The sequence below is a fragment of the Agelaius tricolor genome, unplaced genomic scaffold (genome assembly GCF_023055355.1).
Source record: "Agelaius tricolor isolate 1412-34295 unplaced genomic scaffold, bAgeTri1.0.p SCAF_5, whole genome shotgun sequence".
Lineage (NCBI taxonomy): Eukaryota > Metazoa > Chordata > Aves > Passeriformes > Icteridae > Agelaius > Agelaius tricolor.
This window is the reverse complement of record NW_027269265.1, coordinates 45,294,941-45,308,266: the sequence shown is the minus strand read 5'-3', so window position 1 is coordinate 45,308,266 and position 13,326 is coordinate 45,294,941. Positions and strand designations below refer to the sequence as shown.

Sequence of the window (13,326 nt, the reverse complement as noted above, 5' to 3'; positions counted from 1 at the left end):
TTACAGAACTAGGCAAGGAATGAGAAGGCCTAGAATTAAGCTGAAGATATTTATCTACCAGTGATGTCTCTGTTGCTTTCACTGTCCAGCAGACTGCATTTGGAACAAAATTAGAGTGACCAGAGCATACTACAGTCAGTCTCTTCAGAGGCAGGACATCCCAACCCCCTCTGCAACTTTCCTCTTTCTGTTAGTGCAGGAATCCAGACAATTCTTCTTTCTCACTCCAGCAAGTACACTTCATCTGGGTTGCAAAATCCATGTGCTGCCATGCCTACACTTTTTTCTATGAAAGGGAGCTCACATTCCTGGTTGCCCTCACTGCATTTGCCCCATTTGTCAGTCCAGAGCCAGGCCAGCTGGAACTCTTCCCTCTTGAAAATGGACACACAGTCTCAGGCTCTGGGGAATGGTGCCCATCTCCCAGGACTGGCAAAATCACACAATGAGGGGTCTCAAGACCCTCTTTAGTGGGAGCAAAGGGACAAACACAAAACACTGAACAGTGACCTCAGATCTAATGGATTTCTTTTCATGTTTCTCAAGCAATGTGGTGTGACTCAGCACCGGGACAGAGACGGGGCCAAGAACTGCTTTTCCCCTTCTCCCATCACCTTCATTGCCAAACTTCTCCAGCTGTTAAGCCTTTCCAGGAGGTTTATTCCAGTAGTAGCTAGAAGGATCTTTGCAAGAAATAACTGGGGAGGAACATGGGAGAACTTGGTTATCTGATTCAATGGATAGAATGTGGCAGTCACACAACCATGAAGGAGCTCTGCCTCAGACCTCACCAGGCAACCTCCTACCCTGGGCCCAAGAATCAGCCCTCTCCAGGGTCTGCCTGGTTTTCTGTAAGTCCATAAGCCAAGGAGCCTTGAGCTAAATCCTTAAATGCCACTACCAGAATTGCAAGCATTAAGGGTGAGTTGAAGCTGTAAGAAACTGAGCCTAGACCTGTGTCTCTGGCTGCCACCAAGAGAAACTGGGCAGCAATGGAACTTTCTGCAGAGACCTGGTAAGAAACAGGGGAGCACGCTGCCTTTAAAACTTGTTTGGGGCCAGCAGTTGCAGGTGAGATCCAGCTCCAAGCCAGGTCATGGTATATTCTGCATGTAGAGTGGGGAAAAAAAAAAAAAAGTGGCTTGGCCACACGGTTGCCTGCCCTGGCTGAAAGGAGGCCTGATATGCCAGGTGAGCATCTGCATAGTTCTAGAGGGAGATGAGCAGGATGAAGCCACCTGGAGCCAGGCCCTCTCCTTGAGGCTTTCAGCTGCCAGAAAGAACCCAACCCTTGTGCAATTTTTGCCCTCTCCCATGCCCCAGAGATGTGGACTCTGGCACGAGGCACCAGTGGATTTGTGCCTGAGGACAAACTGGCACACTTGGGAGTTGATCCAGTCATTTCAACAGAGCTGTCTGACTCAGAAAGAGGCAGCCTTTGTGACTCCCATCCCATTAACAGTCCCAGACCTTCTGGTGATATTTAGATTTCCTCCATTGCTGCAGGCATAAGCAGCAGCAGAGCCACCTCCCTGTGGAAGTTAGTGAACAGTATCCTCAGCTTCATGCTGAGCTAACACCACCTGATGCCGAGAGATGGCTAAAGCCACAGAAAAGCTGCACCCCACCACACTCCCAAAACCAGCCAGCACCAAGGTGGGAGAGAACCAGACCCAGGACACAGCTTGACTGACAGGGTACTGCAGTGGGCACGGACTGACAGCAGGGACACGACACAGACACCCATCTAACCGTTTGACAGGCTTGTCCTCCAGCAGGTAACTGCCTAGCCCTGACCCTTTCTTCAACAGGGCATTTTTGTTCTGAGGTACCTGGAAGTTGAAAAGAGAAGGAATGAAGAATGTGATTACAGCCCCAGTTCAACCTCTCCCCACCTCTGTAGAGCACTTTGAGGAGGCAAGGCTGGAGCCCTGGCAGCCCCGCACCGTGCAGTGGTAGTGCCTCACTGGAAGGCTGAAAGAGGTGAGCACAGGGCTTGTTTTCCTCAGTTCAAATAATTCAATTCCTGCAAGAAGCCATCACTGTTGCTGCTTTCTCCTTCACTTTAAAATCCATCAAAGTGGTGATGTCCCAAACTGAATTTTTCCTCTAGCCAGCCACAGTTTTTATTTTCTGGCTTGTTCTCCACTTGGTCTCACAGCTGAATCTCTTTCCCCACCTGCCTCTTTCTTATGCTGATGTTTTGTGGGGCAGACCAATTGCCCTTTCCTCAGAAGACACTAGTACCCTTCCTCAACCTGTACTCACTAAGAGCTGCACATGAACCACAGAAAAGGAAGGAGGCAGCTCTGCCTTACACCAACATCCCTCCCCAAGCTTTCCTCCTTCTTAACACAGAATGAACACTTCCTACAGCCACTATTTACCAGCTCCTCAGAGAAGGAGAAAGCAGGACAATCTCTCTCCCAACCCTCTTCCTCCCATACAGCAGCATTGCCATTCCCATCAGAGTCACTGCTCTGGCCACACTCACAAAATGTGAAGTGAGAGACAGGATGGAAAGGGGCCCATGGGCACATGGGCACTAGGGGAAAGGGAGATGTATTCAGTCTGCAAATCTGAAGATTTCTAACATGTCCTTACTGGTTATTTCTGGGGGAAAGGCAGAGGAAAAAGGGCTTGCAGTCTGCCAGATCTGCCTCACAGCAGTTTTGAACTGACCAAACACCTGCAGGCAGCTCTGGACAGGCCTTCCTTCATGCTTCCCAGAGCCTGGGGGACTACAAAGACTATTTCTTCAATAATCCTTATTGAAGGCTTATTTTAAAAGGCAAAAAAATTAGGAAGCTGTTCTGTTGGCCAGATGTCCCAGAACACCTTTACTGCAATGCAGTCTAACAAAGGGAGACATTCCAGATTCCAGAGGGCCTGACCCAACTAGGAGCTTTGCAGGGAAAGAACAAAACATTTTTTACATATGAAACTGATGTTCAAAAGAACTTCCAGCCACAGAAACAATCCAGCACTGAGAGACTCCCAGAAGCACAAATGTCCCAAGGCAAATGACCCCCAAGTGCATAACAACAGTCCAGTCAACACAGGCAGGCTGTGGTGCAGACAACCAGGGGTTCTCCAGCAGGGACAGAAGGGGAGGTTTTCAGTGTTTGAGCAGCTTCACTCGAGGGCACCCTCTAGCCACACAGAAGGAGGAAATTGTGTTACAGGCCACTGCAGCTGAGTTACAACCTTCAAGTCATCTGTGGAGCAAAAGGACTCCCACACAATCTGCTCTACCAAGACCTTACCTGGAGAGGGAACAGCCTGCAGAGCACAGACTTGGGTAAGAAAGGAGGAACAATGGGGCATGTTTTACCATTGGTTCTGCCATGCTTTATTGGCCTGCCAGGTTTGTGTAACATTTGGCTTTTCACCAGGATGATAAAGGGACAGATGCGACATCACAGATGTGTAACACATGATGACAAGGAATCCACGACAGCACACGTACAAGCATTTTGGACGGGAAAGATTCTGGTTTACCAGTGAAATAAAAATACATGTCAAAAGTAGTCAAAGTACCAAAACACTCTTCATACTCTTCATGATGAACAGACATGAAATTTGCTCTGTCAACATAAAGCATACAAGCATAACTCCATAGCCAGATGGTCACGGGTGTGAAAGTGAACCTGCAACCCCTGGGTCTTAAAAATACCCATCACGGTTTGCACATTGACAGAAATAGCCACATATCTCTATCTGTGACCCAGCCTCTCTTGCCTAGGACAAGAGAGTGCCCCACAGTGCTGTGGGGCCAGGGTCTGCTCACCCTGGCAAGGCAAGAAACTCTTATGAAGAGCAAGGTATTAAGCTGGGAACTGAGAAGAGCAAAGGAGCAGTGACTGGGTTGCTATCAGCCACATACAGCCCAACTCCTCCGACCAACCACTTCAAAATCTTTGCTATGAAAGAACCTCTGTTCACCACACCTTGATTTCATAGAAATAACTCTTCCCAGCACTAAAAGAGGGTATTAAGGCCTTGGGTTTCTTTTTAGCCTGTAAAAGCATTGATAGTCTCTGGCAGAGAGTGTGTCACACACTAGGGATCCCCATTAGAAGGCTGGACTCTCCTTTTTGCTTTTGCAGAGAAGTATTTTTACCCCCCTTACTGTGAGACAGCTGGGGAGCAGACCTTCTGCAGGTGTATGATGATAGCAGCATCTCTGCAAGCCCTTGGAGCCCTGCTTCCCTGTGGACTGAAACGAGAGCAGCCAAAGGAAAAAACCTTATTCCAGTACAGGCGTCAAGTGCCCAGCAAGACACAGCCTTGCCAGATGAGCAATGGTGGCTGGAGCTCACCCTGTGCCTCATTCCCTATTGCCAGTGCTGGGAGAAGGGAGAAAGCAGCCCCTCTGTGCTGTGACTCTCTGCTGGGCTCTCTCTTGGGTCCAGCTGCAGCAGCAGGTCTTAGCAGGGGAGCAGAAGAGAACAGAGGAGAAGCAGACACGCTTTGCACACACAGAGGTACAGACATGAGCTGTGGTCTCCTCAGGCCACCTGCCCACCCATAGGACCCCACAAGCTGATGAAGCACAACACATGGAAAGAGGACAGAAACCATTTTCTTTGCCTGCTTGCACTGGACTCTGCTACAGAGTGGCTGTGTTTTCCAAGAAGGAGCAGGAAGCTCTGGTGTACATCCATGTAGTTAGCAGCTTTAAAAATGAAGACTGAAGAAAAAAAATCTTCCAGATTTTAGAAACACACATACCTCACCTCTATCCAAAATTGTTACTGACATTATTTTATACAGCTCTCCACCTGGAGAACTCCAACCTCTGGACCAGCAGGGCATTTTGTCTCCCATACAGGCACAATCCCTGTGTTTCCTTCCAGTCCTTTACACAGCAGTCAGAAAAGCTCTTGCAGCCTATCACACCCTATCACTGTCCTCCCTGCAAGTCACCTACTTCCAGACCTTCAAGTGCAGAGATCCCAGAGCAGGCAAAGACATGGTGGCAATGATGGGTCCAAGAGGGCAGAGCAGCTGTGCAAGCGACATTTGGGAACACAGAAGCTTTATAATGAAAAAATAATAAGAATTAAAAATAGACCACATATCTGTGCTTATCTTGGTGCGTGGGAAAGGCCAGGGATTGACAGTTCCAGATGAGAGAGATCCTGCTTTCTCCTAGTTCTCTGACACAAGGCTCACTGCTGCACCTGGCAGAGTTCACAGGAATGGGGAGCTCCCCAGAGGAGCCTCTGAAAACATCTGCTACAAACTCAGGGGGTCAGAAGAACTCCAAAACCCTCCTGTACTACCCAGTTAGCCAGCAGCATATCAGAGAATCCATCTTCTTCCTCAGCACCCAGCTCCAGGACGCATCCAGCTTCTCTCCCCTCCTTGCATGTGCCCAGTGCCTGGCACAACACACAGACCCACATGTGCAGCAGGCAGCACCCACTGCAGCCCTGCACAAGGCTGTGTGACAGTCCCCAGCCAACGTGCCCTGGGTTAAACCCAGGCAGCTGGCAGCAGCAACCAGCAGAGCTTGCCTCCAGCACGGACACAGAGGCGCTGCAAAGTCTGTATTAAGCACAACGCCAGGCCCCGAGAGCTCTTGTCATTGTCCCCCGTGGAAGTGACAGGCCCCCGAGTGGTGACAGCAACAGCAGCAGATGAGAGGAGGGTGGTTGGGAATTAAGGTTTTCTTTCTTAGACTAACCAGCTTCTTGGCTTCAAAGGCATCTCGCTCATCTCGAAGTTTCTTGTTCATTTCTCTGCTCCAAAGGAAGACACGGAAAAGACACAATGAGATGCTTGTCAAAAATTAAGTAAACCTCAACATTTGAAAATGAGAACAGGAACAGAGCTTGGGAACAGAGATAAAGATGTTGTTTATAGCTGGACATGTTGGGATTTCCATGTATCCCAGCCAAGGTCATGGGCTCTACATGGTTGCCTTAGCCAGCAGGAAAGACTAAATTCCTCCAGAGGAGGGATTACCTTGTGAAATAACATAGCCTGTAATGTGCCAGAGCTGGCCAAATTGCACAACTCTGTCTGGACCTAGAAAAACAAGCAGAGTCTAAACACTGCTTGAATACAATTCTGTAGCTTTCCATGGGAGAAATAAGCACAGTGCTGAAACCTCAGCTCCTTAGAGGCATAAGAGCTCAGCATTTCCCTCCAGCCTTCACCAGTTCTCACCTGAGGAGCTCCAGCTGCCGAAGGAGGCTTTGTTTTTCTTTCTGCATGTTCTTGGAGACTCTAAACACATCCCTGGGCAAAAGGTTTTTAAAATCAGGGGAAATAAATTAATGGGAGAGAAAATACAAACATCCCTCTCTCAGGGGCACTCATGGTATTCTCAAAGACAAGGGCATGCCTTATGCTTAGGAGAATTCAGAGGAAGCAGCACTGTTTGGGGAGCTGGGATAGTTGGGTTGTATCAGAGCTCTCCTGCTGTCCTCCAACATAAGAGCAGGCAACTCATCCTCTCCACTTCCTCAGCTGCTGGAAATGGGAAGGATGCTCACTGCCATCTAGATCTGAAACCTCTCAATGTTTTAAATAGGTATTATTAGATTTAACCCAGAAATGGGAACAGAATTGATTAGAAGATCTTTAAAGAGAACATTATAGAGGGGATAGTGAACTAGAAAATACATGGAGAAGCCTCCTTTAGGCTGAGGAACATCTGTATTTTTGTACAGAATTTTTCTAGAATATTTTCTAGAATATATTCATTTCCCACAGGAGGTAGGCAAGAGCCAGCAATATCACTTTCTATTTGGGCCCATGAGACCATTGGGATGCTTCTCCTTTTCCCCAAAAAGTGACAGGCAATCTTCTAATGAGACCAAGGCTCCTAACTAGTGATAATTATTCCTTAACTGCATGCCCAATCTTTCCTTCTCTGTCCATGTCTTTACCCTAACACCACGCCTTTCCTGTTTTTTCTCACCTGTCCTTCTGCTCTTGCTCAATCTGAGCCTCTTTCTGGAGCTTCTGTAATTGTCCTTTCACTGCCTCTAGCTCCCATTTGCTTTTCTCCAGCTCTTCCAGCAGGTTTTCATTCAGGTGCCGGAGCCTTTCATTCTGCACGCGCGTCTCCAGCTGCTCCGAGTTCAGTGACTGTAGCTGATGTTCCAGCTGCAGTGGGAGAGGAGGAAAAGGAGGGGTTAAACACAGAGGAAGGGTTTTGTGCTACAATCACAACTGTAAAAACAAGCTGAAAAAGCAGAGGTAAACAATGAGGCAGAAGGGGGTAAAAAAATCCTAAGTCTACAGAGCCACCAGGGGCATTGAGAAGGTGAACTGGAAGGAATTCTCTCTCATCATGTCAGCACTGGGGACCCAAGCAATGCAATTAGGCACAGCTGAGGAAGTGCTTCAGGCAGCAGGAGCAGCCTCATTGTAGGACTCAGAGTGCAAATGGGGGTCAAAGGAGGACTGGAAAAATTTGGGTGGAAGCAGGGTTGTGTCTGTCGGGACTTATTAAGCAGAGTTGTTGAAGTGCATCCTCTAGTTTAGGGGCTTCCTGAAAGGAGGATATATGGAGGTGCTAGGGGCATTTCAGACTACATCTGGAAAGTGAAGTGATTGGGTGGCCTGCTAGAGACAGGACCTTGGGCTAGAGATGCAATTTAAATGCCACAGGGGCACAGCTGTACTCTATGCAGCACAAGCCCCCAGCACAACTAACAAGCCTGATTTGGGAAGTTCAAAGCTGCTGCCATGTACTCAGCCAGTGATTCAATTCCTTACAAATGGCTGTCATAGTCTGGGAAAGAGACAGACAGATGTAGAAAGCTGCCCATCTCAGATGACATGGGAGGGCATTCCAAGAGGGATCATAGTGACACTGCAGTATCCAGCCAGCCACACCAGCTAACCAGGGCCCTCTGCTGAAGCTGCTGCTACACAGAAACTCCAGTATCTATCTTAGAACTTACAGCCCAAAATAAAAGCATGCAATCCATGCTTATAACTAGAAAGGAACACCAGGAATCAGGTCTGATCAGGGTAGCAGGTGGCAGAGTCAGCCTCCACATTTACACCTTCAGCTTGCCTTTTCTCTCAGCCTACTTTCTCTCCCTCTCAAAAGAAAAATAAAGCAGCACACCATGGCAGAAGATAAAATGCCCTTTTTTTCTTGCTGTCCTCCGCTCTGCCAGCACACATGTCCAACTGTCAAGAGCAGGAATGAATAGATCTGACGCTTCCTAGGTTCCTTGAAACACAACCCTCACCTCCCTCGTCACTGAGGATAGAAGGGCAAGCCACACCCAGCTTTGCCTGGAGTCCTCCACTCCTGTGGACACTGGGGAATATTTCAGCAAGACTACATGTGCTGAGCAGCGGAGTTGAGACTGAAAACCAGCAACCCCTGCTTAAAGCTTCAGATCTTTCAATAAGCCAAGGAATCAGCTTTAAATAAAGCCCCTCCCTAAAAAGCCTTCATCACGCTCAACTCTCCCATTTATGTGGTCTGTCCGTGGAAGCGATGCTGTAGAACAGCACCCTGACAGTACTGGTCTTAGGCCACAAGAGGGACCCGATTATCCACACAGCTCAGTACAAGCCTCAGTTAAGAGCACCAGAGCTGACTATTTAAGTAACAGCAAGTTTCCATGCAGCCCAAGTGTTCGACTCTGATCCTCAGCAAGAGCAGATGCTACCTAGGAAGAGCATGCCTGAGCTCCTAACTATGGTTCACTCCCCCCATATATCCCTCCCATCTATGGTACCTGGACTAGGGATGCTAGAGGCCACATCTCTGACTATTCTTCCTTTCAATGAATATTTACAAGCCTATTTGTTTGTCCAATTCATTTTTGAACTGCTGATATTACCTGCCTCTTGGGGCCAGAAGTCCAGCACTGATCTCTGTATAAAGAAGAGTGTCCTTCTAAATCAAATTCATACTGGTCTCATTGAGGGTCCCTCACCTTTGCTGTTGCAGGACTTGGGGAATAACAGTTTGGTGTGGACCTTATCCATCACTTTTCTGAGTTCATAAAGCTCAAATGCATCTTCCTCAGTCTCCTTCTCTCCAAAATCTTAAAGTCTAGACTTTCCTGGTTTCTCTTCCTGACACAAATTTTGCATTTTCTTAATAATATCAGCACTCTGTATCTTCATACTTGAGAAGGACACAGTAGAATTAGAGGAGACCAGAACTGCACACACTGAGGCACATCAAAGATGTGGGCAGCAGGAAAGACATCCATATCTTATTCTCAATATCCTTCCTCATGGCACCTCAGTTGTGCTGGCTTTTCCAGCTGCTGGACAATGAGCTGGTGATTTTAGAGAAGTCCTGTTTCATCCACATCACAGCTGGGTATCCAACAGGGATAAGCCCAGTCTCCAGCATCTTGTAGGTACCTGCCATGACTTGTGTCGGGGGGGGGGGGGGCACATCTCAGTTCTTGAGACACCAAGGAAAAAGATATCTGGAACGGACCATCCATGTCCATGCTGGGGATGGCAGGCTAAAGGGAAGCTTGTGCTTTGATCTTTATGTGACTAATCAATCAGAATCTCCTCAAGTGCCCAAATGCAAGTATACAAAAATATGTACCTCCCTAAGTGCCACAGAACTGTTCACTCCAGGTCATTTTGGAGTAGACAGAATACAAAAACTAGAGAAATCTGGCTCTTTTATGTTCACACACATCTTCCTGACACACCAGAAAAAGCTTCAAACTCACAACTTTCAAAATTTTACCCCATCTTCCTTGCCAGCATTGTTCAATTGATAGGAGGATTGTGCCAAGAGAACACAAAGCAGGTAAGAAAATGCATGAACAAAACATTCACAGAACAGCATTGCAGCTGAAGACAAACCAATTATTTGACAAACCATCTCAACACCTTCAGAGACAGGAGAGGACTTCACTAGCTAGAGCCAAATTATCTAGTGCCAAACCCTCAGCAGCTGAACACCATTTTCCATTAGAAAATGCCTGACCAGAAAGAAGCAGAGGGGCATGTGCTTTGTTAGAAAGGATTTGGATCCCATTACCTTCTTCTGGCGGTAGAGGATTTTCTCCAGCTCCTGCTCTTTGTTGTGCAGCTCCTTCTGGAGCAGGTTACTCCTGTCGTGCCTCAGTGCTTCCTGCAGAAGTAAAGACACACAGCTGTGCACAGCATCCAGCACAGAGCTGTTCCTTGGCCACACGAGCCACCACCTCTACTTCAGAACAAAGGAAGGTTGTCTTCAAGCCAAGAGAGAGAGAAAGTACCTGGCAGACCAGCCTCTCCCTTTCTGCTTTGATCTGTTGCTCCATTTCTTCATAAAGGCACCTGACTTCTCGATCATGATCTGACTCCTTCCTACAAAACACAGGTGCACGCAGGTCAGGAGAGAAAAGAGTACAGAAAGGAAAGAGGAGGGTGGAAACAGATTCCTATTAACAGCTGTGTAGCACTGAGTGGGATTTTAACCAGACTGAATGTTATGGGTGAGCACTGCTGCAGAGAAAACCCATGGGAACAGACCAAGAGTCATTTTATTACAGCAAGAAATATCTTTTTTATTGGTGCATCCTGTAAACCAGTCTCTCCTGGCATCTGAGGCAGGATCCAAGCATCAGCTGGCTCCTGGCAGCAAATGGTCATGATGTTCTCCTTACCTCTTCAATGCTTGCTCCATAGACTCCTTCTCATGATTCACCTCCTTTATGTACGAGGAAACACGCAACAGAAACTCTTCAAAATTGGATAAGAGCTCTGGACGCTCCTTCCGTAGGCGAGCCCAGAGCTCCCGAATCTCATGTGGGCTGCAGCAAGCGCACAGGAGAGAAGGAAAGCAAGAAAGTTACTGTGTCATCTCATGGACTGCTATTCCAGCTCCAACATGCACTCAGGACAGACTGCCATTCTCCTGTGATGATCTCTGTTACACCATTACAGCAGAGAGGGAAACTGGACAGTGACAGAGCATGCATGTGGAGTGGGATCTATTGTGAGGTCAAAATAAAGGAAGTCATCTGCAAGAAGGAAAGAAAAATAATCTAGGAAGCAAACATGGAATGATTGCTTTTCCAAATATTCATAGATAAATCTGGTGTCTACATTAAGATTTGGAGAAATGAATATTCAGCAAATTTGCTGTGTGTTATGGTCAAACTGTTATAGCACACAAAGTTTAGCACACATCACACATCATTGATGTTTTTCTTACACTCAGACTGTACTGGTGGCTGCAACAGTCCTCCTTATTTTTATTACAGGTTTGGAAACTGAGGCACAAAAAAAGATGCAAATTTGCTGAAGTGTCACATCAGGATAACAATGGAGGAAGCCCTGGAAAACCAAAGATGTCTTTTTCTGAACCTGCAATAATGATTACACTCTTTTAACATTTAATTCATTGCAACTTGAACACAGCACTTCCAAACTTTGTTCCCAAAGAGTCTTGTAAGTCTGCAGACATCTCTTCATGTTTCTTTTTAGGGAAGAGCTTCTTTAATTTTTTTTTAATCATTAAACACTTTGGGAAAATTGCCTTGAAAGATACAGAATAATTATACCTATAGTCAGTATCCAAATAGTTATTTTTCTTTGTCTATATATTTGTCTCCCTTAGTATTCTTTGGGGAAACACACAAGCAAAACAAACCAACCAAAAAGCTTTTGACTTCCTCTGTCAGTTCTGCAGGACAGCCTTCTTTTTCTGTCCCAAGTTTAAAAAGTTATAGCACTTCATCAGATCTTCATATTTGAAATAAAAGAACATATTGAGTCGTGTTAGGAAATGAAACTATTTCTTTCTAGAGAAAAGCAGTGACAATTTTTCATATTCCTGCTCTCACCCCAATTAGCTTCTGTTTGATATTACTGCTTTACAACAGCTGTTTTGGTACAAAGATGTGACATGTAGTAGCTACTAAACTCATTGCATAAAACTGCCAATAAGTGGTCAAAATAAAACACAAGATAATTCCACTTTGCACTTCTGCTTCTCAAAGCAGACTTATAAACAGTCGAGACTGTTTTCCCAGAACAGTAATATGGCCTTTCACAGGGTCATCCTGTTGTTTGAAGACTAACAGCTTTCCAGAATTTCTTCCAGACAGAAGTTGTTTATCACTAAAACATGCAGGTGCTTTGCATCACAATGAAAATAAGGGAAAAAAAAAGTCTGTTTTGTGACAGATGTGCCTCTGAAAGCAGCAAACTCCATCACTTTCAGCTTCTGTCTCCAATCCTGTCCACCTCCTTCCCTAACCTGGACTGCTTCCTGCACAATGGCAGTTGGAGTACAAAGCCTGAAAAGGAGGACAGCCAGAGATGTAGTTGGGCACCCCAGGTCCTGCAGATGTGCATCAGTAAGAACCAGTTATGCAAAATGCCTCATGTTGGAAAGCCTAAAAATAGGCTGGATGACACTGGGGCCTGCAGACTCTACTGGGGCTACGTGCAAGGGCATTAGCACCAAGTCTCAAGGCTCACAGGAGCACCCCTTTGCCCAGTTTAGCCTTTCATACTCTTCAAGATCAGCACAGTCCCAAGCAGCTCCTTGAGCACAGATCCTTCACAAAGACTCTTGGAACTGATTGTCTGAAAATACGTGAATAGTCACACACCATTTTGGAACAGAGAGCACACTCATCCTCCTTACCTCAGCTAACCCTCACATGCTTCTTTTCATTTGCTGCCTGCGCTGGACTTGTATGCCACCAGCTGTCCCATTTTACAGCTGTGTTACAAACTTGAATTTGGGAAACTCTGAAAAGCACTGAGCTAAAAGTAATTGGTACCCGATGAGGAAACCCAGACCACACTGCATTTGCTACCAAGTGTATGAAAACCCAAGGCAGAAGTGCAGAGAGCCCAAGCAGCGCTTTGGAGAGCAAGCAGCTCAGTTCACCTCTTTGGTCTTTTCTGGTACTTTGAAGTTTTGGTACTGCAAGGTCAAAACAGGGTGGAAGCAATGCCATATGACTCCCCTACTTACTCTTCAAACAACTGGGCTGCTCCAAGCTGCTCCATCATGGAACAGAATCGTTTCTCTTCATCATCATCATCTGCAGGGTCCAAGTCATCTGACCAGCCTGACTCGAAGGTCTCCTCGTGTCTGGAGTGATCCATTCTCCCAGCCCCTTGACACAATTCAATCCCTATTAACTTTCCTGGTGGAAGGTGAAGAGAAGAAGAATAAACAAAGTCAAATTGGATGTCACTGAATAAGCTGTTATTTACATGGCAGCCTGACAGAGCTGCAGGAGAGGCTTCGTGCATGCTGCCGGTGCAGGATACAGCTCCCGGACAGTGAAGCGCCTCCGCTCTGACGTCCCGAGTGATGTCAGTGTCCGTTCGCAGTGCTGGGACTGAGCCTGGCCGCCA

At 46.7% G+C, this 13,326-nt stretch overlaps 1 protein-coding gene across 4 annotated transcripts in view; it reads right to left on the bottom strand.

Moving 5' to 3' along the window:
• Positions 1-13,326, bottom strand: part of CRACR2B (calcium release activated channel regulator 2B) — a 46,630-nt gene that overhangs the window by 9,486 nt on the left and 23,818 nt on the right. For all 4 annotated transcript variants that reach the window (XR_011679293.1, XM_071427682.1, XM_071427683.1 and 1 more), the window contains 8 exons: positions 12,938-13,112; positions 10,611-10,757; positions 10,221-10,311; positions 10,001-10,093; positions 6,935-7,122; positions 6,178-6,249; positions 5,693-5,747; positions 1,753-1,832 (listed from right to left, as the gene is read on the bottom strand). Coding sequence is in view for 3 of the 4 variants with exons in the window: in XM_071427682.1 (XP_071283783.1) it covers positions 1,753-1,832; positions 5,693-5,747; positions 6,178-6,249; positions 6,935-7,122; positions 10,001-10,093; positions 10,221-10,311; positions 10,611-10,757; positions 12,938-13,112 (901 nt within the window). In the remaining variant the exon portion in view is untranslated. The remainder of the gene's footprint in view (positions 1-1,752; positions 1,833-5,692; positions 5,748-6,177; positions 6,250-6,934; positions 7,123-10,000; positions 10,094-10,220; positions 10,312-10,610; positions 10,758-12,937; positions 13,113-13,326) is intronic.